Source organism: Pleurodeles waltl, chromosome 3_2 (assembly GCF_031143425.1).
Source record: "Pleurodeles waltl isolate 20211129_DDA chromosome 3_2, aPleWal1.hap1.20221129, whole genome shotgun sequence".
NCBI classification, from domain to species: Eukaryota; Metazoa; Chordata; class Amphibia; order Caudata; family Salamandridae; genus Pleurodeles; species Pleurodeles waltl.
In genome coordinates, this window is record NC_090441.1 from 92,719,893 (window position 1) to 92,741,844 (window position 21,952).

Consider the following 21,952-nt stretch of genomic DNA (forward strand, 5'->3'; position numbering starts at 1 on the left):
CAGTGCAATTTCTGATTTTGCCAGTAGAAAGCCTAGATTTATCGGGAATTTCTTATGATGTTGAGCCTGGTTCTCTCCATAAATCCAGTATTACTAGTGGTGCCTGTGCCACTATATGTGCTCCTGTGGCACCCTCCAATCTTTTTGTTACTCCCTCCCAGAATGTTTGGAGTTTTGGGTACCCCCATAAAGTATGGAGAAAGGTACCCTTATAGACACGTGTGAAGACACATGTCATCCCTGGTTCTGCCTATTCTATGCAAGAGGACTGTGGCGTGGTATACACTGTGTGCTATTGTCAATTGGATCAGGCGGTAGCATGCTTTTATTACCACTTTTCTTGGGAATTGCAACGCCTCTCTCCAGTTGTCATCATCTAGTTCTCCTATATCTCTTTGCCAGTGTACCCTCAGGTGTTCTAGTCCACCTTGAGTGTTTCTCGTCGGTGTGTAGTAGGTGAGGGAGATGACCTGTGTAGTCATGTGGCCTTCCAGTAATCTGTTTTCCAGGGGGGAGCTTTCCTTAGTCTCCTCTCCCATTGGAATCGCTGCTTGCAACGAATGATGTAGTTGGAGATATTTAAATATTTGTGAGGGCACTATTTCATATTCAGTCTTGAGGTAATCCAATGGCTCGATACCATTTGCGTCCTAAACATCATCCTGTGTGGAGAGGGCTATATCGTCCCAATTTTTTTAAACCTGGTAACTCCGTCACCAGGCCATGTTTCGTGCCCAGCCGCAGTAGGGCCTTTGTCAGCCTATTTCCCCATTCCATTTCTCTGTTTAGCTTGTGCCAGGTGGATATCGCCGTTGTGTTCGCTGGCAGGGTGACAGTCGCCACCTTGCCTCTGTATAGTATATGAAGTTAGAGCGATGCATACGTCCATTTGTTCACTATGCTGACCTGTGCAGCTTCGTAGTATATGCAGATGTTCGATAATGTTATGTCTTCTAATATGCAAAGCATTGGAGGATAGATAGTGCTTTCCATGGTGGGCGAGCTAGCCATAGTAGGGCTCTTAACAATCGCCAGGAAGAAAGTCTTTGACAGAACGGATGGGCCGTACTGCAGTATGTAGGAGAATTGGGGTAGTTCAGTCATTTTGAAGATCGCCGCCCTTACTAGGGGCGAGAGTGGTTGCACCCTTCAGTATTTCACACCCAGCTCTAGCCTCTGGAGTAGCAGGACCAGGTATTCTCCGTAGTGTGTCCTTTTGTCTCTAGTTATCATTAGTCCCAAGTATTTGTAATGTCAGTTTGCAGCATTTAACGGCCTCGGACAGCGTCCATTGGGAATATCGAAATTTCTCCCAGTTGACTCTGCCCATACACTGCAAGGGTCTCGGCCATTCTTGCCAGAGCTATCTATGGATCTGCCAGATATAGTAGGATATCATCTGCATAAGGGAGACATCCGTTCTGATTTCCTACAGCTAGGCCCATATCAGGGCATCTACAAGTATCCATTCTGGCAGGGTCTCTGTCTCCAGGGCGAACGGCATCGGTGAAAGGGGGCAGCCTTGTCTCGTGCCTCTTTTTATAGAAACTCCCTGGGAGAGAATCCCATTCACTTTGGTTTGTGCCCTACGGTTTGCATTTAGCAATTTGTTCCAGGCTGGAAATCTAGGCTCAAATCCCATTTTACCCCCTAATTACAATTTGAAGGGCCTTTACACTGAGTCAGACTTTGTAGGCGTCTAATGAGACTACAGCTAATAACAATGTCATCCCCTCTGCCGCGGCAATATTATTGGATTGGCAGCTAAGATTACATTTAATTGATCTGTAGAGCACAAACCTGTTCTGGTCCAGGTGTACTAGATCCAAAATCGCTCCCTGCAGCCGGTTTGTTAGGAATTTGGATAATATTATGGTGTCTGAGTTAAGAAGAGATAGTGGTCGGTAGGAGTCCCATTTATATGCAGGTTTCCCTGCTTTGGAAATAGGTAATTGGAAATAGGTGTGGTTCTAGGTTTCTGTTTCTTCCTAACTTTCTGCGTGGGCAATCCTGAACGAAATCTTGTAACTTTGGCTCGTGGAGGAGCCTTTTGCCTCCATAAAACTCCTGTATGTAAGCTGCTGTCATCGCCGGTACTCCATCACTGTCCGTGACTTTCATTCCAGTCGGGGCTATAATCTCTCTTATATGGTTCCTGCCTAATTTCCTAGTATTTAGCCACGCTGGGAGCTTCTCTGGCTTGCCTCTGCTTCGTAGATGCACCCTTGTTGGGCCAAGTAGATCTGTTTGACTTCATTAGCTGCCATAGAGTGGTATTCCTCCATTTTGAAAATTATCCTTGTTTTGATCCTTATTTTGGTTGTCTCTGCAGGCTGCTGGGTATCTTCTGCCTCTAGATCTGCAATGTCTCTGCTTCTGAGTAATGTTTCTCTCTCTTTTGTCCCCCACTGCTCCCGATAGTATCACCCCAGGTATCGTTATAGGCCTCCCACAGAGTGGGTGCCTCCTTTACTGTACCGGAGTTGTCTTTAATGTTCTGTGGCTTTGTTTACGTGCTCTACTTCCAAGTGGTTTGTTAAACACCATGCGGCCAATTTCCACTCCCCTCTCCCTCTTGGATTTGGAGTTTGTAGCATAATGCTTAGTTGTGAATGGCCTGATATTCCCCTTACTTTGTGCTCCACCTCTGGAAATCTGGGAAGTGTGGAAACCGGGGTGAAGAAGTAATCCATGCAGGAGTGGGTTTTGTGCGCCCTGCGGTAATAGGAATAGCGTTTGTGTGTGCCATGTAGCATTCTCCGCGTATCCCCCATTCTCACTGCAAGTATGACATTTTCTAATTTCCCGGCGAAGGGTTGGTGTATCTGTCTATTCTAGGTGCTGTTTTGCTGTGCATGTAGTGCCATATTAATGTCTCCGCTCAATATAGTCGTAACCTGCAGTAATCCCATAAGCACTCATGCCAGGCTTTGTAGTGTATCGTTACAACCATGGTGGGACGTAGAAGTTGATGGCCATTATTGTTTCCCCGTCCCGTCTCCCAGCACCACTGTGTACCTTCCCAGTCTGTCTGTCCATACACTGGTTTCATAGCAAGCTGTCACCTTCTTGACAAGTATTGCTATCCATCTGGAGCCTGTGTTGTATCCTGAGTGGCCAACTAGTGTGTATTTCCCCTCTAGCCAACATGGCACCATTGGTACCTTTCATGTGCATTTCCTGAAGATACCACATCTGCTGCATAGCTTGCAATGCTTTAGCCACCAGACCCCGTTTAATCTTGGTTCCTTGTCCGTTGAAATTCCATGTTAGTAACTTAAGTATGTGCTGCCATTGTCATTGTTCCTATATATTCCCACCTTTCCAGGGTTGTACATTCCCATCTTTTCCCGCGTGCTTCATGATATCATTGCCAACTTCCAGACTTTATCCCAGCTCCAATCCCATCCCACCCTACCTTACTGTGTCAGTGTTTGAGCTGGCCGCCACTATATGCATTGCATTTTCATCGTCCAACTGTAAAGCGTTTTGAGAATACAAACAGTTGTGTACAATGCTGTGCCGCTTTAGTGTGCAGGGTGTGACCCATTGGCAATGTGTCAGATGTTGCAGACTGCTTCCACAGTGTTAATCTGGAGTGCCCGGGTCCCTAGGTTATCCAATAAGTTCTCATGAACTATATATGATGGTGCCTCAGTTAATCGATAATCTCCTCCTATGTAATTGGTGTGACCACTGGCAGGGCATTTCCTCCCGGCTCGATTCCTCCTCCCTGGAGTCTTACATCTCTGCTGTCAGGGCTTCCCATCTGTTGGCAGTCTCCAGGGTCTGATCCAGTTGAATTGCTGCCACCACTCTCCCTCCTTCGAATTCTGCCTGATGTTTTGCAGGAGCCACTTTGACTTTTGGTGTCTCTTATGCCCTTCTCATCCCAGTGCTCGGGTTGTTTCCCTGTCTTGGGATAGGGGGCATCTGTGTCTTTCCAGCCAATCCAATACCTCCTCCACCGTTGTGAAAAAGTGGGATGTTCCCTGTGCAGTTATTCTGAGTTTGGCAGGGAAGAATAGACCATATCTGAGGTCTAGGTGTTTTAGATGTCTTTGCAGCCCTATAAAGGCCTCTTTGTCACTATATCAGTGTGGTGTAGTCCAGATAGATGTTATCATTCATCCCATCTATAAGCCGGGATCCCTGTGTCCACACCATTTACAATATTGCATCCTTGTTGCGAACGTTTGAGTCTGGCCATGATGGAGCAAGGTGGGGCACCCGATACCGGTGGTCACCCCGGGACTCTGTGGGCACTTTCCACAGTAAACTATTTTGAGATTTTGACCCCCATCACCACCAGTGACAACCAGCCCTCCAGGAACAGCTCCATGCTGGGTTCTTCCCCTCTCCGTTCGGCTCTTCTACCCCCTTTTGCTGTAGTGTCTCTAGTAGTGGGTGGCGTTTGGAGGGGGTGGCGTTCAGAACCGGTGGGGAGAATCTAGATGGGGAGGGCAGATCGGCCTCTGCTACCCTCTCATGTGTTTCCTCTATTTGCAGCCTCTAGACCGCTCGCGCAGCATCTCTTGTCATCTACTGGGCGGGCCTCACCTCCATTTCCTCCCAATAGTGGAGGGGGGGATGGTGGGGCAGCTGCGTAGTCTCTCCCAGCCACCCCATGTCTTCTGAAGGGTAGCTGGTGTTGCGCGGGTCGCAGGCGTCAGACGTCGGCTCACAGCCGACTCCATGCATCACTGGCTACCGCCCTCCCGTGCCCTGGATTTTTGACAAACAGCTGTGGTGGCTCTTCCTATCTTATGGGCAGATATTAAAGTGACAAACCCCCTAGGGTTTCGTGTGGGATGACACCCTCTTCACCCAAAGTATGTACAGTAAAATGTCAGTTACTACGAAGGCTAATTGCCAGATTTTGTTAAGGCAAATTTAATGTGAATGTAGCTATTCCAAGCACTATATTTAGTGTCCCCTAGACACTACAATCACAAATTCAGTATTCTCTGTGTTTCGATTTAAAAGGTCTTTCTCTGCCCTTCAACCAGATTTCTTATCTTATTTGTATATCTGCTAATTTTGTGCATGTCATTCCTTGCACTAGTTCAAATGACTGGTCTGCATGCTGTGCTGCCAGTCTATTTATTCTGTGTTTCTATGCGCTATTCAGTTATAGAGGAATCTGTCTTCCTTTATGGTTATTAAATCTGTATATCTGTTGGTTAACAAGCACAAAGCTGCTGGTGTTTTTATCGAAAAAAATATTGTTTAAAATGTATAAAGTTTCATTGCTACTGGTTAACAGGCAACCAATTGCACTGTAAACCTAAAAACTGTGTATATTATTAAACTCAAAATATATTAGTTCCCTGGCAAGAGGCAGCTTGCCTACACTTTGAAACAGGCATTGACAAAGCCAATTGGTCGGTATTGGCTACCAGACTTTTGGCATTGTCCCTGTTTATTTTGCCATTTATTGTTTTATAAAACTTTGTGGCAGAGGTTTTGGGCCCTCACCACAATTAAAAACAAGGATTGGCAAAGCCTTTAAGTCTGCCATTGGCTGTAGAGCTATTGGCTTTGGTAATTAGTTCAATATAGCTTTACCATTCCAAGATAGTTGGTGCATTTGAAAGCAGTGTGGCATCGTCTTGGAACGGTAAGAAATGATAAAATATGGCAAAAGATTTCCAAGATGGCTGCATGTGTGTGCTCATGCCTGTGGAGGCTCAAGCTGCCATCTTGGAAAAGCTTTTGTTAGAGTTAGTCACCACAGATCTGCTTAGCCTTTCATCGCCCTGGGGTTGATAAAATGAATGTTATTAATTTGGATAGCTATAAATAGCAGTTGTGGATGCCTGTGATTTTATTCTTTAGCACAGTGGTTCCAAACCTTTTGACTTCTGTGGCCCCCTACTTTATCGTTACTGGAACCCGGGGACCCCCACTGAGTCATTACTGGAAGGCAGGTGCCTCGGCCTAAACATTGTTGATGATTCGAAATGCAAAACAATACACATAAGAATACAGAAATAAGCATTCACCAAACACATACACAAATGATAACATTTTATTTAATTTGCAATTTTTTTTATTAAAAACAATAATTTTAATAGGGAGGTTGGAGCTTTTCTAAATTCAGCAGAAGCCACACATCATTCATTCTATATTTTGTTTGATGCACCTGCACTTCTCGCAGGAATCAATCTGAGGGGTACTAATTTAATTTTTAGCCTCCAATTTATAATTCCTTGACATTTACAGTGTGCTTTAAAATGTAATTGTACGTTTAGCCACTTTATATACACGTTATTAATCTGTTAATATTATTTAATTTTCTACGCAGTCGCGCGCCCCCCAGGGGTCCTTGGAGCACAGGTTGAGAACCACTACTTTAGCACATTAAAGCCAGATCTATTGGCTTTGCTAGCAGTACTTTTCAAACCATAAAAATTCAACGGTGAAGCTCTATTTCACATTTGTGATTGTTCACAGCTTGGGGTATTTTGGTGCTTAATAAAAACATGTCCTTTTATCCTGCATATTCCTACTTATTATATTGATTTCAGAAGGATTAAAGGCAGAGTGGACCTCCAGAGATTCAAACCTGTGATCATGAGGTCAGACAGATATTCCTTGTGTGTATACAGTGGTCCCCTGATTTACCAAACATGGTTCTCAGTGTGCTTACTGTGTCATCTTAGTAGTATGGAGTAGTGAACTTCAACAATAACATTAATAAGCCAACCAAAAATAAAGAGAAACTCAAAAGCCATATTACAGCCTGCTTAAATAATCTGCCACGTGATTCCAACAAATACTGAACAAGGAATGGCACTGAAAGGACACAAAAAACAGAAAGGGAATTTCCTGCTTCTAGGTGTAGCCTTTCTAAAATAGTCTGATTAACTTAATTTTAGGGATAAACATACAATCAAACAATATAGTGCTAAGAGAGAGAGTCCTAGTCAAAAATACATTTCATATGATATAAATATTTAAATGGAACCTTATTTGCCTTTAAGTAGGTAGAAGACTTGGTAATAAGCTATATTTTATTTTACAGAGACATATTGTTTTCTGTATTTAATGTCCACTTGAAAATAAGGGAAACCTCTCCCAGCAATCAGTGGGCAACTTTAATAACTTCCTTTTACTTTATATCATAGCAAATGCTAGTATTGTGAACAGGAGAGTGAAGACAGATGTCACATTTATGTCAAAAGTCTCTGTGACTGTAATGTTAGGGAGCATCACATTCCAACAAAGTGAGAAATATTGACCTCTCTGATATGCATCACACCCGTTAGGGCTGGCTTTGAGGTACTTGGTATTACATTCAAACAATGGCAGGTCTCCAGCAGGAAGTGAATCTAAACACGGATTCTTTTAGCTGTAAGTGTAGCTAAGGTGAGCGTGTGCTGCATATAGTGTGTTTGCAGACAGCATTCTCTTACACATAAACTTGAAATACTTTTGCGTTTAGTGCTGATTTAGTAACACATTAAAAAATAAGTTAATCATAAATCCAAGATTTTAAAAGAAATGTCTTAGTTGTGAAAACTTCAGGTATGTGTTTGTATGCCCAAACTATATTATCTTACACCTAAACTTGCTTTATTTTTGCTTTTACTATGTAGTCCATAAATGATAAAAAGTAAAGCATTACTAAATGGAAGCTTTTAAAAGAAATGCCTTCATTTTGAGAAGTTCATGTAAGTGCGTGTATGGACAAACACGTTTCAGGAGAATCATTAATTATACTCCTTTATAGCATCTAGTTGACAAGGTGCATTGTCTGCACTATTTGCAAAGTTATTTGATGTTAACTCATAAATGTCAGCTACAAAAAAAACACAATGGCTTGGCCCACCAGTCCTTTGACAACAATATTTGTGAACAGAATAAAGTGGTTTGAAACACAATGCCGGACGACAATATGTACAAATTCAAACAAACGTTTACAGTTACAATATGAGAAATTCTATATTTCTTGATAGCAAATCAAGTCTGGTAAACAACATTTTCGTTTTGAGTTAACATCTGAACAGCATCGAGAACAAACAAGTGCAAATGGCGACCAAGTGCCATTAAATTGTTTGCCCTATATTAGTCATGGACTTAAATTCCCAGAATTCAGTACAGCTATAAAACACTGCAAAGAAAACTAACATTAATTGTGTGACAAAGTAGTAAGTGTGATATGAAATGTAGAACTTATTGATTCACTTTATCTTCCAATGAACTCAAATGAGAAGATGACCGCACCAGTTGCATTTAAACTGAAATGTGAATAGGAATGCTTGTCCGAGGATCATATATTAACTCTCAGGCCTTGAATAAGCGTGCGCGTGCTATTTATCGGACATGATAATGATATGGGGTACATTACTTATCTGGTACAATAAATAACACCTATTTGTGGGGAATAAGATGCGGATTTGGTGTTTAATGTACCAAAATCTGCATGATTCGGTAAATACTGTACAATTTCTCTTGTTTAATTTCAGCAGGTTTGACCCACTCGGCTCATAATTCCTGCATCAATCCCTGTCTACACGGAAATGAACGACCCACTTGTAATCGGGCCCTAAATTTACAATTTAGTAAGGAACTCAGCTCAACTTCCGGATTGTTTTTTTTAAAGTATTTTACGTAAACGTACAGCTAGGCCTGGATGGGACCTAGGAGGGACAACTAAGGCTGAGCACAGCCCAGGCGTCGTCACTCCCCCATCCTGAAAAAAATCACACAGACCACTCTTGTTAATGGTTGTAGTAGGTACACAGCACTGTTAGCCCTTTGTTAATGGGTTGTGCATTACTGTATGCATTTGACAATTTACGAAGTTCTGTATGCCCTTGCCCCCGTGGTTCTCTGCTGTATTATGTTAGCCTGCGTTTCTGATGCGGGTTGTGTATGAGCAATGACAATCTTAATAAAGAACTGTTTCATAATTCAGTGCTTAAGAAATACAGTTAAAGAAAGCTCAGATAAACTACAAATATCATGTGCAGGAAGAAACAACCAGAGTAGTTGAGATGCTGGCTTGGAGGAGTTTGTTTTAAGGACATTTGGAGTATGGACTTAAAGTCGCAGAAGTCTGCACTATGGTACCATAAACTAAAGATAACAGGAATTCAGGTTTCTGATATTTGTACTTGTCCAAAGAATTATCCATAGCTGTTGGACTGTTGGTTACAATACAAACATTTAAAGCACACCAAAAGTGAGTTTAATGCTGCATTGCCACAGGTACTATTTGCAAGAAGAGGGGGAGCAGAACCTACCACTAACACAAGGATTGTGTGGGAAAATGCAGCTTTATTGAAATAGGTGCTCATCGCATTCTACAATCCTGGGCCTGTCGCCTTACAAAACTACAAACGTGACTATGCAAAAAGTTAACTTATGTTGGACCTCCACCCCTAACAGTCCTTTCCCCGCAACACTGCAATACTCAATTTCCTCCAGTGCTGATTTTTGCAACTGCTACTTTTAAATTCCCCTCCAGTTTTAGTGCAACTATTAACCTCTAACTAACTTCCTAATGAACCTAACTTCCTCCAGTGCGGATTTCTGCAACTGCTACCTTTAACTTCCTGGCAGATCCAGGCGTGATCTTCTATAACTGTTCCCTTTCAGCCTGGATGGCCGCTGTCAGCAACCATAAATGTCTGTAAACCATGCAAACTTCACTGCCAAACAATCATGCACCTGCCTCAAAGCAACAGCCATACATGCATAACTATCCCCTGCACCCCTGTTCCATACAGCTATCCAAACCTACATTGTGAAAAAATAACCCTAAAACCACTGACTAAAGGTGTGGGATGGCTGGAAGAAACGCTACTGCACCTAATATCAGCACCTGTGTCACCCAGACAAAATGGTGGCTGGTCATCCAAAATGGCAGGTTATATACCTGTGGGATATGAAATAGCCCATCACAGCCCAAGCCCCTAGCAGTCATCAGACTTATCCATTTCACCTAATCATCTGGGGCGGGGGGTGAGGGGGCACATCCCACTGGTTGGCTTGGCCAACCCCCTCCACTCCCCATTGAGGAAGAGGGGGAGCAGTACTGACCACTAACACCAGGTTTGTGTTGAAAAGGCCACCTTATTGAAAGAGATGCTCATCACATAAAACAATCCTGGGCCTTTCACCTTACAAAGGTAGTCCTCACTATACAGAAAGTTCACCTATGTTAAGTACCCCCCCACCCGTAAGAGACCCTCCCCGCCACAACACTGTTATACTGCATTACTCCCATTTCCTCCAGTGCTGATTTCTGCAACTGCTGCCTTTAAACTCCTCTCCAGTTTTAGTGCAACTATTAACCTCTAACTAACTTAACTCACTATTGGAACTTTAACTTCCTTGCTCAGCCAGGCGTGATCTTGTCTACCCGTTCCCTCTCAGCCTGGATTGCCACTGTCAACAACCATAAAGTTCTGTAAACTATGCCAACTTCACGGCCAACCGCCACCCAGAGAAAGGCCCTGACAAGACTGTTTCTGACTCATCCTCCCCCCTCTTTCCCATCCAACCCCCTTAACCCTCGATTGGACATTGAACACCTTGGCTAGCATCTCCTTTAAGTCCTCCTTCATTGATTTCATTAAAGCCAAACCTTTTTCTGCAACTAAGACATTCTCCCTTAGATGTACCTGCAAAACATCTGGACACTGGCCCCTCACTAACAGCCTGTTTAAACATGGTAAAAGCTCTGTCCAAACCATGCCCCCTTTGCCATGCCAGCTCACTTGGTACACGTTAGGGGCCGAGACCCAAGTTTGTACTATGCCTGCTCTGTCTTTCTGCCCACCTAACGTGAGAATGCCTCTTGATCCAATGTAACAAGCCAGCAGCCTCCGGGCCAGGAACCAACCCTGAAAAACACTAACAAACAGTGACAACTAGCAATAGTTAAACAGTCATTCACTCCCCTCCAACATAACGTAGAAAGCAGTCCAAAGACCATCTGCCCATACCCATGATGTTTGCCCTGCTCCGACCTCTCCTGCTTGTTTAATTTGCCATCCCTACGCTGAAGGAGTGTGTACCATATCCTTAGACATCCAAACCTAATAACATCAGTGAAGGAAGCTGGCTTGGTGTGTGGTGAGCACTTATGGTGTTAGAACATTATACTAGCTCCGGGTATCCCCTATTAGTGAGGTGTAGGCAGTGTCTAGGAAGCCAGGGCTCTCTAGAGGTAGCTGTAGATAAACAGCCAAGACTTATCTAGGAGACATGCAAAGCTTATGCAATAACACTAAAGCCACACAGTATCACACATGAAAGAACCACAGAGTGTTACAAAAATAAAGGTACTTTATTATGGTAACACAAATACTAGAATACTTATAGGCAGTCCCCCCAACTGGAGGTAAGTAAATACACTAATTATATACACAATAGCAATCAGTAAGGAGCATAAAAGCAACAAGCATTGGCAAAAGAATTAGAAAATAGTGCGTGCCCTAGGGGAGGGCCAAACCGTGTACTAAAAAAGAGGAATGCGAGATACAGTCCCCCACCCAAGGATGTGGAGTTGTTAGAGAGGAGCTGGAGGAACTAGAAACTCCTAGAGGTGAGTACCAAAGTGACCAGGAGAGCAGAGGTAAATACCAGGTTTTCCCCAAAACTAACACGAGGACTTAGCAAAAGGATTATGCAAGACCCAGACCAGGCTGGAAGAACCCAAATGTGGATTCTGGCAGAAGAGGACCTGCAAAGGAATGGGACCAAGTCCAGTTCGTGATGGAATGTCCGGTTGTGGCAGGAGCCACTACTCACCCTTCTGTGGATGCAGGAGCAGGTCGATGGGGGATGATGAAGACTAACTGTGCAGCACAATCGATGAAGAGGAGTCCCTGAAGTCATGCAGTTGGTGTCCTGCATCTGTTGGCCAGTGGTGCAGGAAAACCACCAACAAGCCTTGGCAAATGCAGAACAAGAAAAAAAAGTGTTGCAAGGCTGAAGAGGACCAGCAAGGCCCAGGGGACTCGACCCTTGGAAGGGAGTCCGAGGTGACAGTCAGGAGAGACAACAGAAGAGGATGCAGCCCCCACAGGTAACCCACTGGCAGCAGGCACAGCAAGTCGAAGTGAGGCCCACTCAGCACACCTGAAGAGGAGTCCCACATCACTGGAGCAGTAGAGAGGAGACTGTGCTTGGCAGGAAGAAGTGGGGGTGGGGGGATGCTGGGGCTTTGTGCAGCCTAAAGATTCCTTGGAGCAGGAGCAAACAAGCCTTGGGAGCTGCATGAGTCACGGTGCACAGGGGCACTGTCGTGCAAGGAGAGGCAAGGGCTTAGCATCTCCCAAGTTGGACAGCTGACAAAGAGGACCAAGGGAACCACTCCAGACCACCACCTGTCAATCAATCAATATGTTTGTAAAGTGCGGCTAGTCACTCGCTAGGGTCTCAAGGGAATTGGGGGGGGGGGGGAATGTGGAGGGGGTTTGGGGATGGGGGAATGGGGGGGCAGTAAGTGAGTGGTTGTCAATGAACAGAGGGGATCAGGTGAAGAGCCAAGTTTTGAGGTCTTTTCTGAATTGCAATAGAGTGGGAGATCTTCTGAGGTGGATGGGAAGGGAGTTCCAGGTCTTGGCAGCGTGATGGGAGAAGGACCTTCCTCCGGCTGTGGCCTTCCGGACTCGTGGGACGGTGGTAAGGACGAAGTCGGCGGAGCGGAGCTGCCTGGTGGACATGTAGAAGTGGAGTCTCTGGTTGAGGTATTCTGGTCCGGCGTTGTGGAGGGCTTTGTATGCATGTGTGAGAAGTTTGAATGTGATTCTCTTGTCTACTGGGGGCCAGTGCAGGTCTCTCAGTAGGGTGGAGATGTGGCTGTGTTTGGGGGCGTTTCTTGATGAGAATGGGGGGAGGCGTTCTGGATGCATTGCAGTCTTTTCTGTACCTTGGTGGTGGTTCCGGCGTAGAGTGCGTTGCCGTAGCCCAAGCGGCTGCTGATGAGGGCCTGGGTGGCTGTTCTTTTGGATTCGGTTGGAATCCATTTAAGATCTTCCAGAGCATGTGCACGGTGTTGATACAGGCGGAGGAGACTGCGCTGACTTGATGGTTCATTGAGAGTGCTGGGTCCAGTATAATTTCGAGGTTGCGGGCGTGGTCAGTGGGGGCTGGGACGCTTCCGAGGGCAGTGGGCCACCAGGAGATGTCTCAGGCTGAGGGGTTGTTGCAGATGACAAGGACTTCTGTTTTTTCGGTATTTACCTTGAGGCAGCTCTCCTTCATCCAGGCTGCGACTGCCCTCATTCCCTTGTGGAAGTTGGCTTTGGCTGTGTTCGGGTCGTTGGTGAGGGAGATGATTAGCTGAGAGTCTACGGCATATGAGACGATGTTGAGTGCGTGGTGTCTGGCGATGGTGGCTAGGGGTGCCATTTAGAGGTTGACGAGAGTGGGGCTCAGAGAGGAGCCTTGCGGGATGCCGCAGATGATCTTGGTGGCCACTGAGTAGAAGAGTGGGGAGGAATTGGACTTTGAGTCCTGTTGGAGAGGAAGGAGGTGATCCATTCTAGTGCCGTGTCTTGGATGCTGGCGTCGTGGAGATGACTCTGTAGAATGCGGTGGGAGATGGTGTCGAAGGCGGCGGACAGATCAAGGCGAATGAGAGCCGCAGTCTCACCCCTGTCTAGGAGGATGCGAATGTCTGTGGTGGCGAGGAGGGCGGTCTCAGTGCTGTGGCTGCTCTGGAAGCCTGACTGTGAAGGGTCAAGGATGTTTTTGAGTTCAATGTCTTTGGTGAGTTGTCTGTTGACAGCCTTTTCGATGACTTTGGCTGGGAAGGGGAGTAGAGAGATGGGCCGGAAGTTCTTGAGGTCGTCTGGGTCTGCGGTTGGTGTCTTCAGTAAGGGCTCGATTTCGGCGTGTTTCCAGATTTCTGGGAAGATGGCGGTTTCGGAGGAGCGGTTGATAATGTGCCGGGGTTTGGGTGCGATGGTGCTGCTTGCTTTGTTGAAGATGTGGTGGGAGCAGGGATCGGAGGGAGAGCCGTAGTGGATGGAGTTCATGATGTTGAGGGTTTCCTCTGAGATGTTGGCCCAGCAGATTAGGTGGTGGGGGTTTGGAGGAGCTTCAGTAGTGGATATGACAATATTGGGCGTGGGATGGTCCTGGGTCTGGAAGCTGTCGTAGATGTCTATCCTGCGGTGGAAGTAGGTGGAGAGGTTGCTGCAGAGTTCTTGTGAGGGGAGGATGTCCGTGGAGTTCGCTCTGGGTTTGGTCAGTTCACTGATGATCGTGAAGAGTTCTTTGCTGTTGTGTGCATTGTTGTTGATGCGTTCCTGGGCGGCGTTTCTCTTGGTGGTCCTGATGAGCTGGTGTTGTGTGTTTATGGCCCTTTTTGAAGGCTTCGTTGTTGGTGGGGGTCTTGTCGGTGTGCCATTTCCTTTTAAGGCGTTCATTGATGTGCGTCTGTTGGAGGGTTTGTTGATGGGGGACTTAGGTGTTGACGCAGTCTAAGATCCAGTTGATGAGGTCCCGGGCAACTGTGTTGGTGTTGAGGTCGTCTGGGGGGTGAATTGTTGAGGCTCGTGAGTAGCTGGTCCTTGATGATCTTGTTCCATCTCCTGCGGGGTTGTAGGTGAGCAAAGTGTTGGTCGGGGGATTTGCCAAAGGTAAAGTGGATACAGTGGTGGTCGGTCCATTGGAGTTCAGTGATGTGGTGAATGGAGATGTGGTTGCTGGCGGTGAAGATGGGGTTGTGTGAGTGACCGGCGGAGTGGGTGGGCGAGGTGATGAGTTGCCTGAGCCAAAGGTTGGCGAGGCTTTTGAGCAGCGTGGTGGAGTTGTCATTGGGGTTCTTCGGGTGGAAGTTGAGGTCCTCGAGGAGTATGTAGTCCTTGGAAGCAAGTGCATGGGTGTTGGCAAGGTCAGCGATGGTGTCACAGACGCAGGATCCACGCAATCCTGGAGGAGAGCAGATCCATGCAGTTGGTGCCTGCAGATGCAGGGGAGTGACTCCTTTACTCCAAGGGAGATTCCTTCTTACTTGGTTTAGGCTGGAGTCTTGTCGACCTCGGAGGATGCACAGCCAGGGAAATGTTGCAGTTGCTGGAAGGAGCCAGAGAAACAATGTTGCAAAGTGGATCTGTTGCTGGAGTTGCAGATTGTTGGTTCCTGAAGAGCCCAGTCATGGTTCTAGTGGCCAGAAGATAAAGTAAACAATGCAGAGGAGTCCTGGTGGAATCTTGCATGTCGAATCTGAGGACCCACCCAAGAGGGAGGCCCTAAATAGCCCAGTAAGGGGGATTGGTCACCTAGCAGGGTACCCACTATCAGGAGGGGGCTTTGACGTCTCCTCCCTGACCTGGCCACTCAAATGCTCCCAGAGGCCTCTGCACATCTTGAATTCAAGATGGCAGAACCAAGGGGCTAACTGAAGGAGCTCTGGGCACCACCCCTGGGGTGGTGATTAATAGGGGAGTGGTCACTCCCTTTTCCTTTGTCCAGTTTCACGCCCGAACAGGGACCGAGGGTCCCTGGACTGGTGCAAATCGGTTTACGCAAGGAGGGCACCAAATGTGTCCTTCAAAGCATACCAGTGGCTTGGGGAGGCTACTCCTCCCAAGCTCTGTAACCCCTATTTCCAGGGGGAGAGGGTTTTGCCTCCTTCTCCCACAGGAAATCCTTTGTTCTGCCATCCCCTGCTTGAGCTTGTCAAGCAGCAGGAGGGCAGAAACCTGTCTGTGGAGTGGCAGCAGCACAGGCTGGCCGGAAAACCCTCGAAGACTGGTAAGAGCAATACTGGTTTCCTCTAAGGAGCCCCCAAAGTGCTCTGACATGTTTGATACCAATCATGCCCCGGTTCGGAGTTATCATTATGTAGCTGGACACAGGTGACCTGTGTCCAGTTCTTGGGTAAAATGGCTTCCCCGCACTTGCGAAGTCCACTGCAATGGAACTAGAGTTCGTAGGGGCACATCTGCTCATGCAGGGGTGCCCTCATACACAGGGACCTGCACACTGCTCTCTGGACTAGGAGGGCCTACCATAGGGGTGACTTAGTGACCTGGTGCGGTAACCTGTGATGAAAGGGTACATGCACTTTTTCACACAGGCTGCAATGACAGGCCTGCAGATGCATTTTGTATCGGCTTCCATGGCTGGCATAATACATGCTGCAGCCCATGGGGAACTCCTGGTGCCCCAATGCTTTGGCTACCTAAGTACCATATACTAGGGACTTATATGCGGCACCATATGCCAATTGTGGGGTGTGCAAAATCCTAAGCAACCAAATTTGGGAGAGAGCACAATCACTGGGATCCTAGTTAATACTGTCCAAGCATACTGACAGCAGCCAAAAAGTGGAGGTAACCATGCCAAAAAGAGGGTACTTTCCTACAATGAGTGCCTTGCACAGGATGGCCAACAGCTGAAGTGCAGGAATTGGCCTGCCATCACGATGCTGGAAGACCCTTCCCTTCCCTGCTACATTTCGAGCCCATAGAGATGACCCCCATTTTACTGAACAATTCCTTGCCACAGGGTAAGCCCGGAGCCAGACAGCCTTAAACTTGTCCCCTCTGATCTGTCTTTGAGCAGTATAACTAAACCTGTACCCCATCTGCACTTCTGTATATTTATTCCCAGAAAAGTCCTCAACACCCTTTTTCCCCTTAGAGCTCCGATACCCGAAAAGCCCCAAAAAACACTCAGGAAATCAGGGTGCTAAACAGCAACATTTCATCTTCTCCCCGGCAAACCCCGGGCAAAACCTAAAGCACGTCACCCAACCGGTCCAACTGTAAGGTCTACTTTTTGTTCCTACCCCTCCAGCATTCTTCTCCCCAGTTCTCCCTCCAGTGGGGCATTTCCCCATAGTAGTTTGGCTATACCAACCAGTTTCCCCGAAATAGTTACTCTCGACTGTCCTCTGTCAATGAACAGCAATAAAAATTGAACCATGTCTTCTGTCCTGGCCCACTCCTCTTGCCGCCTTTGCGTGCCACTATCAAAAATTCTGACCAGGCCTGGACATAAACCTTCCTTGTGGAAACTACCAACGAGACTACCACCAACTGTAGCTTCCTTTTTTGCCTACTTTCCAAAATTCCTGAGGCACCAGATTCCTGTCTCTGTCTGCCTTCGTGGCCAGCCCATGGAATCTCTCCCACTGTGAACGAGACAAAGCATCAGCAATGTCATTGTCCACAACTGGCACATGTCTAGCTCTAAAGACAATGTCATGCCACAGGCACCCCAGCACAAAGATCTGCAGCAACGTCAACACTTCTGAATCTCTGGCGGACTATCTGTTTACCACCTACACCACTGACATATTATCAGTCCTAAACAATACTCTACTGGATGCTAACTGGCGTCTTCCCGCAGCTCATACTGTGACAGCCAAAACTCCAGCCTGTCCAGTTTATTTGGAGTATGAGCTTTTACCCCAGGTCCCTGAGTGCCTCTTCCTGGCCGGAAACCTGTTGAATGACTATGCTGCTGCACACCTGTGCTCTGCAGCTGTGCTTGCCACTGTCCAGCCAATTTGGTCGAGTGACCCCCCCTGCCCTGTAGCAGTTGACAAGGGCATTACTGCCGGCACATTTTGAGCATTCATGCTGGAATTTGCAATACTGGTGCAGAGGCCCTTATTGAAATCCCAGCACACTCCTGGCAGACTGTTTTGTTCCACCGCTTGACTGTTCTGACCCTTGCCTGTGCCCCCAAGTGTGGGATGCTCCTGAAAGGGGCGATACACTGTTGGTAGGCGGCTTGCTGTAAAAATTGTTTTGCCGAACATGGCCGGCCCCATCGTGTACTGCCACAGGTTTGTCAGTCTCCAAACCCCTCCCCAATTGCACCTCAGGATCTAGGGCTATACTCACGAAACTCCTCATCATACTGTACCCAGGCATAACCCCCATAGTTTATTTGTGCTTTTCTGATGACATGCCTATATTGTGACAATAGATCTCAACCACCTAGCTTTTATGTTAATGATGCAGGACTTGTTAAAGGAACTGTTCTTTTCGCTTCATTGGATGACCCCCTTAACTTAAGAGAATTTCTCACAAATAAGGAGGGCCTGATGTAGGACCAGTCGATTGATCACTGGAGGAAGTTAACAATTTTTTTTTGTTTGGAGATGATTGTTTTTGTTTTTGCCATTTTGTATTGGGGATTTGCAAAAGTAACTAAGATGCAGTGCATATTGGCAGAGCCCCTTTTGGTTTCAGGCTATACTGCCAATTGATGTTAATTGTACATAATTGTTCATAGGATTTTATCCTGGTACAGAAAGTGCACAATTTAATGAGTGGTGTTTCACATATCTTTATTTTGAGTTTAACACTTTTAGAAAACGTATTGTCTTGTAGGGAATTTACCAAATGTATTTCTTGTGATGGTACTTAGGTTTCTCTGCTCATTGACTTTTTAGACTGGGCCTGTGATTGACATGCCAGTTCCCGCTAGCTTCAACGACATCACTCAGGATCCAGGTTTGAAAAATTTCATTGGCTGGGTGTGGTACGAGAAGGAGGTGTGGCTGCCCAGTCGCTGGGTTGAAGATGATACAATAAGAGTGGTACTTCGTGTTGGCAGCGCACACTATTTTGCAGTAGTGGTGAGTATTACATGTTTTGTAAAGTACCACTTGTATGTGGCACTAAATTAGATAAGCCACTTGTACCACAGAGTCTGGAAACGAACATTAGGTGATGTGCTGTCATTCACTCACCGTGATACTGTCTGTAAAAAAGAAAATATACATAAATGATTATGCTATTAAATGAATGGGGAAAAATGTATTAATGTCGCCAAAATAGACTAAGCTGAAGACTTGATTAATTAAATATAGTGCAAAACCCATGAGTGTGTCCTCACTGGAGAGAAGTTTTGGTCTTACGTTAAGTGGAAAAAGATGTGTAAAGTGACAATTTATGCTACATTCACATGCTATCGATCAGTCAGTGGGTACTATTAAATACTTCTGTCATGCAGATCACTGGTTCATGCAGCACTTATTCTATTAGTAGTTGTCACTTTTATGTACAAGGCATTTCAAGTTTCAGAAATCATCACAAAATATATATTTTTTTCTTCTTCAAAAAGACAGTGCATTTCTAGTGGGCTCTCTCTCACGTTGCACGTTTGCTGCAGCTTGCACCATTTGTGGTCCTAGCTGGGCCCATACTAAGTGCTTCCACCTTTATACTCTTTATATCACAGTTACTCTATACATGGCATTTGGGGTAATTAGGTTTTTACGCTAGTGTGTAAGACACCAAACACCCATTAGTGTTACTTATTATAACAAGAACAGCTTATTTGTTCTGGGTGTCACAAAACTCTGTTAACGATGACCGATGGAGTTCTGGTCCTCATACCAATGTTAGGCTAAGTAGTCCATAGGACTCTATATGAAGGTGTAAGGAAATTTCCACCATTCTGCATTTCCTGCCTCTATAGGAAATACGTTTTACCCGTCTGACTTGGATGGCAATCATTCCATTTGTAATATCATTGTAAACACAGACAAGCCAATTCATGTATGTTCTGTTCTATGTGGTCCATGATCTGAAGATGATAATCATAGCAAAAACAAGTGTATCTCGAAATCTTTTCTAAAAGGGGATAATAGGTGGGGAGTTCATCCCAAAGTTTAGGAGGTAGTTTAAGAATACTTGTAGAGGTCCTACTTGTTTGGTCTCTCAGTCCCTGAGCATGAGTGGTGTAGCTGTGTATTGACCTTTGACAACTGAAGATTGATAGTTTTCTAGCTGAATGGGTTGTCTTTCTGGATTGAATTGCCTTGCAGAGGAAACAATAAATATTTTACCTAATACAGGCCCAAACTGGGTGCTAGTGTAATACTTAGGTTAATGTGATTGAATATCATTTGAGTAGGTGGGCATCTGTATTGAACCTAGAGTTCCCTAGAGTGAGACTCTTGTAGGCTGATTAAGTGTCTCATTCACTCAAGCTAAGCACATCGTCAACCAGTAATGAGATTAAAGTTTGAAAGTTTTTCCCATGTTGATAGATAGTAGGCTATCCTGTGAGAATCTCTGAGAAGTGGTGGAGGGAGCTACACGTTTCTTTTCATCCCTCTTCTATAAGTGCAGAAATATTTTAGAGTAAACTATCTTTGTTTCATTGCTAGGAGGTCTCAAGGCAGAAACAGGAAGTGCATAGATAGAATGAGAGAGGTTAGTGATAAAATCTGCCTTTAATGAAGATAAAAAGGAATGAAGCATGGACGTGTCTGTGTGATGGAGCTCTGGTCTTCAAACTGACAGAGACCATCACTAGAATGAGCACACCTGCTCGAATACATACAGTCGAGCTCAGCACATGAAAGCCCTCATGTTTGTGGCTTACAGTGACACATCAATTATGTACACAATCAATGAACGATCTATCATCATTAAACTCCCAACACAACACTACTGCTCCCCTCAAACAAACTGAATAAAAGAACTAAAAATAAGAAACAGACAAAATTACTCAGATGTCTTGATGTCCCTCTTAATCTGGTTTGTCTTCTCTCCAAAGAGCACTTTCATTGCTCGCAGCTGAAACACCACAATCAAAGTTTTAGAACATGTTTAAACTAATATCTGAGTCTACGACTACATCTCAACATGGTGAACTAGTATCTAAATTATGAATATTACGAGATTGAACCGCATATTGTAAACTCTGCACACAGCATATGTCTGACATGTTAATTTTATCTAAAACTTGAAAAGAGGCATTCAGAACACAAGCAGGAGAACTGACATGACCCATACTTCTGTGAGAATCAATCTTATGCAAGAGGAACTCTCACCTCCTTCTCCCACATTTACATGGCTAGGCTTTTTACTAAAACCACATTTCTCTACTAACATCCATCCTTCGTTTGGGCTGAACTCTTGGAACCCTTAACAACCATTGTTGAGGAGTACAATTAGACAAACCTTTCCTCACTTTATCCAGACACTTACAGTAGCTTCCATTTCAATTGCTTAGTACACATTTCGGAATCATAATATTCCTGGCGTTGTCTCTAGTTGTCCAATACAATCCTCTTGATCACCTTAATGTTTACATTTTTTCAAGGTAACTTCTCACTGATCAACCCTGGCCTAATTAAAGACTGAGCTCCCCTTGCTCTCAGGAGTTTAAATGACATCACTGTAGCAGTTGAATGTGGAGCTACATGATGACTCCAAAATCTCTCGTGAATTGCAAGCTGCAGACTCTCCTTGAACAACCTGTTTGCCCTTTCTACCAAACCATTAGCTTGGGCATTGTAAAGAGAAAGGGTGATGTGTGAAATATCTGACATCTCTAAGAATATCTTTTATTCTAAAGATGAAAATTGCACATCATTGTCAGACACTAAACATTTTGGAAATCCTTCAATGCTGAAAATGGTTTTCAAGAACTCAGTCACAGATTTTGTTTCCGCCCCATCAACAAATTTATAAAAGATGCATTTTGAGTGGTAATCAATAAGAACTCTAAATATGTTTGTGCCATCTGGGAATGCAGAGATCAGGCCCATGATTACAGCCTTTTTCCAAAGAATAGAAGGAAACTCGACAGAAGACAAAGGTGTATTCCTTATCAGAAAGTGCCTGTCAACATACTGACATGGTAAACACAAGTCAAAATGTATGTCCATGTAATCACCTAAGATATTTACAAATAAAACAGCTTTAACTTCTTTGTGAACGTCAGTCCAAAGTGTCCCTAATGACCTAGCAATGCCAACGTTTCTCTTAGTCGACTGAGGGACAACCTTGTCTCTCTTCAGTAACAGACCCCCCTCATCTCTAAATGTACTCCACACACAATATTCAACAAGTACTTTTTTGTCTTCTGGCTAACCTAAAAGGTAAGTGATAAAATCCTTCATTATTGCAGATAAAGAGGAACAGAGCCTGACAAGATCTGTATTATGGACCAGTGGTCTTCAAACTGACTGGCACTGCCATTCGAATGAGCGTGCCAGGTTGAACGC

The 21,952-nt window shown here is 45.2% G+C and overlaps 1 protein-coding gene across 1 annotated transcript in view; it reads left to right on the forward strand.

The window, feature by feature from the left end:
• Window positions 1–21,952, forward strand: part of GUSB (glucuronidase beta) — a 159,125-nt gene that overhangs the window by 11,793 nt on the left and 125,380 nt on the right. Inside the window, exon 2 of the mRNA XM_069226881.1 lies at window positions 18,380–18,565. Within this exon, the coding sequence (XP_069082982.1) occupies window positions 18,380–18,565 (186 nt within the window). The remainder of the gene's footprint in view (window positions 1–18,379; window positions 18,566–21,952) is intronic.